Source organism: Polypterus senegalus, chromosome 2, assembly GCF_016835505.1.
Source record: "Polypterus senegalus isolate Bchr_013 chromosome 2, ASM1683550v1, whole genome shotgun sequence".
Classification (NCBI taxonomy): Eukaryota; Metazoa; Chordata; class Cladistia; order Polypteriformes; family Polypteridae; genus Polypterus; species Polypterus senegalus.
In genome coordinates, this window is record NC_053155.1 from 197,792,735 (window position 1) to 197,802,734 (window position 10,000).

The 10,000-nt window shown below is 37.4% G+C and overlaps 1 protein-coding gene across 7 annotated transcripts in view; it reads left to right on the top strand.

Moving 5' to 3' along the window:
- kdm6a (lysine (K)-specific demethylase 6A) overlaps positions 1-10,000 on the top strand; it is a 548,877-nt gene that overhangs the window by 452,198 nt on the left and 86,679 nt on the right. For all 7 annotated transcript variants that reach the window (XM_039745157.1, XM_039745151.1, XM_039745155.1 and 4 more), the window contains one exon: positions 2,796-2,903. In XM_039745157.1, coding sequence (XP_039601091.1) covers positions 2,796-2,903 — 108 coding nt within the window. The remainder of the gene's footprint in view (positions 1-2,795; positions 2,904-10,000) is intronic.

Here is a 10,000-nt window from a genome sequence, read left to right on the forward strand (position 1 = left end):
TATATATATATATATATATATATATATATATGTATATATATATATATATATATATATGTGTATATATATATATATATATATATATGTATATATATATATATATATATATATATATATATATATATATATATATATATATATATGTGTATATATGTATATGTATATATATATGTGTATATGTATATATATATATATATATATGTATATGTGTATATATATATATATATATGTATGTGTGTATATGTACAGTGGAGGAAATAATTATTTGACCCCTCACTGATTTTGTAAGTTTGTCCAATGACAAAGAAATGAAAAGTCTCAGAACAGTATCATTTCAATGGTAGGTTTATTTCAACAGTGGCAGATTGCACATCAAAAGGAAAATCGAAAAAATAACTTTAAATAAAAGATAGAAATTGATTTGCATTTCATTGAGGGAAATAAGTTTTGAACCCCTACCAACCATTAAGAGTTCTGGCTCCCACAGAGTGGTTAGACACTTCTACTCAATTAGTCACCCTCATTAAGGACACCTGTCTTAACTAGTCACCTGTATAAAAGACACCTGTCCACAGAATCAATCAATCAAGCAGACTCCACACTCTACAACATGGGAAAGACCAAAGAGCTGTCCAAGGATGTCAGAGACAAAATTGTAGACCTGCACAAGGCTGGAATGGGCTACAAAACCATTAGCAAGAAGCTGGGAGAGAAGGTGACAACTGTTGGTGAGATTGTTCAAAATGGAAGGAGCACAAAATGACCATCAATCGACCTCGCTCTGGGGCTCCACGCAAGATCTCACCTCGTGGGGTGTCAATGGTTCTGAGAAAGGTGAAAAAGAATCCTAGAACTACATGGGAGAAGTTAGTTAATGACCTCAAATTAGCAGGGACCACAGTCACCAAGAAAACCATTGGAAACACATTACACCGCAATGGATTAAAATCCTGCAGGGCTCGCAAGGTCCCCCTGCTCAAGAAGGCACATGTGCAGGCCTGTCTGAAGTTTTCCAATGAACACCTGAATGATTCAGAGAGTGACTGGGAGAAGGTGCTGTGGTCTGATGAGACCAAAATAGAGCTCTTTGGCATTAACTCAACTCGCTGTGTTTAGAGGAAGAAAAATGCTGCCTATGACCCCCAAAACACCGTCCCCACCGTCAAGCATGGGGTGGAAACATTTTGCTTTGGGGGTGTTTTTATGCTAAGGGCACAGGACAACTTAATCGCATTAACGGAAAATGGACGGAGCCATGTATCGTGAAATCCTGAGCGACAATCTCCTTCCCTCTGCCAGGAAACTGAAAATGGGTCGTGGATGGGTGTTCCAGCACGACAATGACCCAAAACATACAGCAAAGGCAACAAAGGAGTGGCTCAAGAAGAAGCACATTAAGGTCATGGAGTGGCCTAGTCAGTCTCCGGACCTTAATCCAATAGAAAACCTATGGAGGGAGCTCAAGCTCAGAGTAGCACAGAGACAGCCTCAAACCTTAGGGATTTAGAGATGATCTGCAAAGAGGAGTGGACCAACATTCCTCCTAAAATGTGCAAACTTGGTCATCAATTACAAGAAACGTTTGACCTCTGTGCTTGCAAACAAGGGTTTTTCCACTAAGTATTAAGTCTTTTTGTTAGAGGGTTCAAAACTTATTTCCCTCAATGAAATGCAAATCAATTTCTATCTTTTATTTAAAGTTATTTTTTCGATTTTCCTTTTGATGTGCAATCTGCCACTGTTGAAATAAACCTACCATTGAAATGATACTGTTCTGAGACTTTTCATTTCTTTGTCATTGGACAAACTTACAAAATCAGTGAGGGGTCAAATAATTATTTCCTCCACTGTATATATATGTGTATATATATATATATATATATATATATATATATGTGTGTGTGTATATATATATATATATATATATATATATATATATATATATATATATATATATATATATATATATATGAACTCAAAATCAACTCCCAAACCTACTGCCAGTTTTTCGAAGACACTTTCTTCAAACAGTGATACAGGAAAAAGACCATGATTTTTATGCAGGCCAATGCTCCATCACTTGCATTGAAGTTCTCCACTGCGTGGCCAGCCAGTAAAGGCCTTAAAGATGAAGGAATAATGACATGGCCCCCCTTCCTCATCTGACCTAAACCCTATCGAGAACTTGTGGGCACTTCTTAAACGCTAGATTTACGGGGGAGAAAAACAATACAACTCTCTGAAGAGTGTCTGGGAGGCTGTAGTCACTGCTCCACAAAAAGCTGATCGTCAACAGATCAAGAAACTGACAGACTCCATGAATGGAAAGGCTTATGACTGTTATTGGAAAGAAGGGTGGCTATATTGGTTATTGATTGATTGATTTATTTTTGTGAAATGTCACAGAGGTTTATTTGTAAATTTTGAGATGTTTATTATTCTCACTATAACAGATGAAAATAAACAAGTGAGATGGGAAAATTTTCATTTTTCCTTTAGTTGCATAATAAATCTGCACACTAATAGTTGCCTAATAATTGTGCGCACATATGTATTCCCCTGATGATGTTCAGGTTTATTAACATTTTGGATTGACTGATAGCACTGTGTTAAAATTAATCCTCAAAAATACAACTTGCCTAATAATTCTGCACTCCCTGTATACAGTACAAGTAATCAGTGTTATTGCATACTCTTTAGTTCTACATAAGATTTGTTATGCTTGCAATATATCAAAGGAGTAAAGAATAAATTTCATTGGGTTTCACCAAGTATTGTCTTTTTTATTTTTTGAGCATCTGGAACAGCTGCGAAGTAATAGGCACAACCTGAAGCCAGTTCAACTGCACATGCTGGAACAGCTTGAAGGGCAGTTTACACTGATGCAACAACACCAGCAACAGGTACAAAAGGTGTATTGTTGTAGATAATACATTTCTATAAATAGCTTAATTTTATGCCTAATTGTGCTTCAGTTTTATCTTACTGTTGTTTGCCAAAATGATATAAACTAGGAAATCTTAACGTAAGGTAAAACCTGTTTTATGTATTATAAATATATTTTGTTGTATTTGCATCAGATATTAGAATTAAACTTGTTACCTTGTTCTTCCCAGCTCAGATACAAAGCTATAAAATCGGCAATATATCCAAGTCATCTGTGTCTCCAGAATGATGCATACATGATAAAATATTTCAGAGAGAAATCTGATTTCCTCTTAATACAGATTGACTGACAGTATACATAAAATGCCTTTAAAATAATTAAACAATGAATATTTATTAAAAAAAAAAATGTAATACCTGTTTTGTATACCCGCCATACCTCATTGCAATACAAACCTCCTATTCTCAAATGACAGCCCTAGAATGGCCTGGACACACAGCCTTGCCAGTTTATCTAAATGAAATGTTTGTAATTCAGCCAGTAAGTATCGTTTTGTGACACTGTCCTGATAGCACCATAGCAGACTTTTTCTTTGAAGACTGTTAAATTATCAGTTTTTAACACTACAAATCAGTCACAAATATTCTGTGATGTGGGTAAGCACAGTAGCGTAGCAGTTTACTCCAGATACATCCTTACAGATGAGGAAGGAAAAGTTGAATTAGCTTCTAGTATTTGTCATATTTTGTAGAAACATGTAAGCTTCAATTTAATAATTATACTTCAAAGTTACAAGAATACATGGGAATTATCTATTTTAATAAATGTGGTGGATGCAGAAAATCCTGTGTGTTGAAAGTTCATGTAATGTTAAAAGTTGCATTCTCCACAAATATGAAAATGGTATTCATTCATTTACAAATTTATATGTTGTCTGGTCGGAAGTTGGTGTAATAAATAGTTTCTCCAAACTTCCCATTTCCTTTTTATTCTAGGAATAACCAGAAATTTACCATTCATCAGAATATTGTACATTTTCCTTTTGATATTACAAAGGTATCAAACAACCTTTACCTGAGACCCCACCCACCAAGACGATGCACACAGTGTTACTGGAGGGTATTGCACAATCATCAAACACGCCAGAAGTAATTCACAATGGAAGAATGTTAGTTATGCCAATATTTGACATTTGAAATAAGGAAAAAATAGAACAAATACTGAATTTTTAAATTAAAATGAAAAGGAAATTTCCTGGCAGTTTGCCAGTGTATCAAAGAATACTTACTTGAAAAAAATGTAGATTTAAAAAATTTAGTATAATTAACTGATTTGCTTAATTTCATTTTACATTAAAATGCATTTACCATTCTTTTTTCATTGCCTTTAATTGGTGTGTTGGTAATTTTTCTGACTGTGAACTATTTCTTAGGAGTACACCTTATAGTACAGTTTTAAAACTGTTGCTTATGTAGTAAATGAATGATATTTGTGATACACGGTTTTTACTGTTTATTGCTGACACCTTAAAATCACATCCTAATGGGTCACATTAGGTTTAAATTTTTTATTAAAGTCATCTGTTAACCAAGTACTGCTATGCTGATGGAGCATACTTAGATAGTAATAGACCTTGCTTTGTTTTCAAACTTTAACATTCTCAATATGCTACCGATTAAAATGTAAGGAAGCCAACAGTAAGCTACCCTGTGACGATGCGGGTTTGGCTCCATGCTACCATCTCTGTTTGGGAGCCCTTGAACCCAACACCGTTGATAATGTTACCGAGTGAGCTAGTCAGTGGAGGTAATAACAATCGAGCAAGGGGATGGTAAAAAGTGCAAAAGTGCTTTTATTAAAATAGTCAACAAAACTGTGTTCAAATAAAGTGCAGTGCTTTCCAAAGTTCAGTAAATACATAAATAATCTATTAAGAAATGTGGAGATTATTTATTTACCAATAAATAGAAAAACAATCCTTAAAACCAGAGGTTAAAATGTTTCTTAGGAAGCAGTCTTTAAAAACAAATGACAAACCCAGCGCTTCCTTGTTAGTGTTAGCGTCTCACCTGCTTCTCCCATATGGGCCCTGCAACAGGCAAGACGCGCTCAATGCAGCTGACCTTCTGCCTACTCCTGCTGCTACTGTCAGTCGCCTTTCCCATCCTTGGCTCCGGTCGGCTCCCCCTGACAGTGACTTGGGAATTCCACTGTGATCAAGGCTATCACACAGGGAACACCAAGTCCCGACTCCCGCTACCTTACGCGGAGAGTAATGCACCTTCCCGGTCACTCCCGCCCTTCAAAACTCTCTCTGTCTCTCTCTCCTTACTGCTTCCTGCTGTCCTCCTCCGTTTCCTTCTCTTTCTCTTTCCATCTCTCCTTCCTTTCTGTTCGTTTTCTGTTTCTTATCTCCCTTCTCCAAACCGACTCGCGCTTTTTATAATGCGAGGGGCCATAGCAGCTGTAGCATGTTAGCCACGGGAGCAATCACGGATGTGGGCAGTCCTTCACCAAGTGCACAGGTGAGAAACGCCAACATCATATTGCCCCGTGACTTACTATGGCCCAACGCCCCCTCGCTAAGCCGCCGCGAGAGCGGTGATTATTTATTTAAAAAATGGCTTTTACTAAACGAGCTGTGGACCTGTTATACCACATACCCTAGCTTGGCCCCATATATACCTATGGGTTTTGATTTTGTAATATCTTATTTTAGCTTCATAGGGCAGAAAATACTAGTCTGCTTTCAACAAAACATACAGATGATATTATGAGAAGCGGATATCCCCAGTGTTAAAGAGAAAAAAAGCTTTCTAGACTGACATCTCGTTAATTTTTTTAATCCAAATTATTGTGGGTTTCAATCACTGCTTGTTTAAAATACACAACAAAGAAACTACTTCAGTGTGACTACCTAATAGAAGTAACACTTACACTGGGAAAAGATCTTCAAGTTTTTTTTGTTTAAAGTGTGCAATATGAAACTAAGAACTTTCATTCATGCGTACTGTAAGATTGTTGCCGATCTGCTTTGGACTTGTGTAATTTTACCTTCCACTCTTCATTTCAGCCATTAGCTGACAATAATTAAAATATTACAAGTACTAAAACTGATCGTTGTGAGCAGGCAATTCAACACTGCAAAGCTAATTTGCAAGCATAATTTGTGATGTGCTGGAGGTAAAACCAAAATAAGCCTTAAAGAAGCCCTCTCTCTCTCTCCTTGAGAAAGAAAACCCTTGCATTCTTCTGAAATAATAACAAAAAAAGAGATTTATTGCTCTTTATAAGGCATTTTGATCTGCATGGAAGCAAAAAATACAAAGCATCTGCACAGGTATTGAAAAGACAAAGTTGTTCCAGCTGTGCCCTGAGTTGCAACTTCAAACAAAGGAACAAGAAGATATTTTGGATGCATGAAACATAACAGGATGTCAGATTTCACTTCACTTTTGCGACAAATCACACCAGTCCAACATTTTTCATCATACATGCACCCAACATAGCCTCCAGTATGACACTGATCTAATGTGAGGCACGCATCTGATCTGTCAGGAGAGTGGTTGTGGGAGGGCAGTATCTCAGGTGCTGCTTCAGTGGTGAATATTCAGACAGTCAATTGACTTGTCTTCAGTTGGCACCCAGCTGACTTTGAGTTTGCTATCTTCTGTAGGAATGTAACATTGGTATTCTTGGGTACCAGGTACACTTTTGGCCATGGAGAATCCCTTTTGCTGTTCAGCAACATAAGATAGGACATCATCATCATTTGATATGAAATAAAAGTTTGACATTTTTGATAACTTGTTGATTGAAAAATCAACAAGTACCATCATTGACACATGGCACATTCAGCCTGTGTTTAGGATAGAAAATAAACATTTGCATAAGAAAAGTAAAATTTGTGTTTTGAGAAAGAAGGGACAATGTTTTTTAAATTAAAAATTATCTGCATTTTCACACATTCTAATAGGGTTTTCTGAAAATGAAATCCAAAATTATTTTTTGGATTTGAGAGGTCTGCTGTTCAAACCCTGTTACAGTTACTTTCTTGTTTATTGATTTTTTTCAGAAAGCCTATGTAGTTATGTGAATATGAAAAAAATATCAAAGTCTGTTTTGGATACAAATATTTGTTTCCAAGGCCTAAACAGAGACCAAAATTTGGCTTAGCTATTTCAAGGGGCTTTTTTGATCATGCAGGGTCATCTGGACCAAATGTTTAAATTCGTCAGATACTATACCGTTTAATATACCAGAGTGCAAAGTCTGAGCCTATTAATTGGTTAAGTTCTTGAGCTGTGGACTTCTGAAATTTGATGGAAAAAAATGAAGAAGGATGAAATCAGCACTCCCTTCCCCTCAGTTAAGTGGCCTGGAAGGTATTGATCGTGCATGAAAAAAGTTTACAGGGTGTCTTGTGAGTAGCATGGGTAAACCTGGTAATTTTTCGAGTCCAAAGTGCATTTGCCATTGGTTGATTTTGCATGGAGTGACCCAGTAATTGTATGCAATTTCATTAGCTAAATTGGTTCACTGTCGAAATTCGTATCAGATAAAGGGGCTTTTCAGAGAAGGACTGGAACAGAAAATTTCTCTATATGCAGATGATATCTGGTACTGTATATATCAGACCCACATAATAATTCTGTGCATGCAGTCTTAACAGCACTTACAGAATTTCAAAAGATCTCTGGTCTCAGAATTAATCTGAATAAAAGTGTACTCTTTCCAGTGAATTCTCAAGCATATAATATTAGATTAGACACTCTACCTTTTATCATTGCAGATCAGTTTAAATACCTAGGGGTTAACCTCACAAGTAAACACAAAGCTCTTCATCAACAAAATTTTGCCGTCTGTATGGAAAAAATTAAGCAAGACTTGCATAGATAGTCAACCCTTCATCTCACTCTAGCTGGAAGAATTAACATTGTTAAGATGAATATTCTTCCTAAGCTTCTTTTTTATTTCAAAACATTCTAATATCCATCAATAAATCATTTTTAAGCAATTAGATTCAACAATAACCTAATTTGTTTGGAACTCAAAACATCCATGTATCCAAAGAGCGACCCTACAAAGACCTAAGGCAGAAGGTGGCATGGCTCTACCCAACTTTCAGTTTTATTACTGGGCAGCAAACATACAAGCTATAAAAACCTGGACACAAATAGATGAACATACACAGGCCTGGTCTGCAGTACTTCTTTATATTCCCTGCTTTGGGCCCCAATAAATGCAAGTTATCTGCAATATACTAATAACCCAGGTGTGCTTCACTCACTCAGAATATGGAACCAATGTAGAAAGCATTTTAAGATGGAGAAGCTTTTATCTGTTGCACCTCTGCGAGAGAACCACCTCTTTCAACCGTCGCGAACATATGCAGTTTTTAATATCTGGAAAAAATTTGGGATTAAATTGCTTAGAGATCTTTATATAGACAACATCTTTGCATCCTATAAACAATTACATTCCAAATTTAACTTTCCAGCTACACATTTCTTTCACCATCTTCAAATTAGGAACTTTGTTAAACAGAACCTGCCCAATTTTCCTCATCTTAAACCCTCGTTCATGCTGGAAAACATTTCAAAGACTTAGACACAATCTCTGCAATATATAAAATTATTTTACAGTCCCTCCCTTTCAAAGGAAAATGGGAAAAAGATCTCTTAATCAATATATCAAAAAAGGAGTGGAAAGTAGCAATGTAGAGACTTCACTCGAGTTCCATATGCGCAAAGCATACAATTAAATAGCGAAGAAGCCGTGGATTAAATAAAAAGTCTGCAGTTATCAGCAGGGAGACGTGAAACCCGTGGCAAAGCAAGGAAGGAAATGTAGAGACTGGAGCGACGGATGGCCTTATATAGGCAGGCAGCCAACAAAATGGGAGGCGTTGGGATGGGGGACCCAACACGGTGACCGAGCTGCAGGCTATGGACGTATATATGTACGTAAGTAGGATTCAGTTAGCGTTGGGATCCCGCATACCAAATTTCTTGAAGATGGGCACATATGTAACAAAGACCATTGGAAAGTTCAATATGGCGGCCGACAGTGGCGTCATACCACCAAAATAAGTACGTACGTTGGTTTTGGTTAGCGCAGGGAAGCCGCCTACCAAATTTCATGAAGATGGGGCCATAAATAAGAAAGTTCAACATGGCGAACGTTGTCGACCATTATGACCGTTACGCATTGAATTTCTAAATGAAACCTGCTTAACTTTTGTAAGTGAGCTGTAAGGAATGAGCCTACCAAATTTCAGCCTTCTACCTACACGGGAAGTTGTAGAATTACTGACGTTGGAAAGTTCAATATGGCAGCCGACAGTGGCGTCATACCACCGAAATAAGTACGTACATCAGTTTCGGTTAGCGCAGGGAAGCCGCCTACCAAATTTCGTGAAGATGGGGCCATAAATAACAAAGTTGAACATGGCGGACGTTGTCGACCGTTATGACCGTTACGTGTAGAATTTCGAAATGAAACCTGCTTAACTTTTGTAAGTAAGCTGTAAGGATTAGCCAAATTTCAGCCTTCTACCTACACGGGAAGTTGGAGAATTAGTGATGAGTGAGTGAGTGAGTGAGTGAGTCAGTGAGGGCTTTGCCTTTTATTAATATAGATAAAAAAAAATGAGAAATCACATGTACATAAGTATTCACAGCCTTTGCTCAATACTTTGTCGATGCACCTTTGGCAGCAATTACAGGCTTATGTCTTTTTGAATATGATGCCACAAGCTTGGCACACCTATCCTTGGCCAGGTTCGCCCATTCCTCTTTGCAGCACCTCTCAAGCTCCATCAGGTTGGATGGGAAGCATCAATGTACCGCCATTTTAAGATCTCTCCAGAGATGTTCATTCAGATTCAAGTCTGGGCTCTGGCTGGGCCACTCAAGGACATTCACAGAGTTGTCCTGAAGCCAGTCCTTTGATATCTTGGCTGTGTGCTTAGGGTCGTTGTCCTGCTGAAAGAAGAACTTTCGCCCCAGTCTGAGGTCAATAGCGCTCTGGAGCAGGTTTTCATCCAGGATGTCTCTTTACATTGCTGCAGTCATCTTTCCCTTTATCCTGACTACTCTCTCTGTTCTTGCC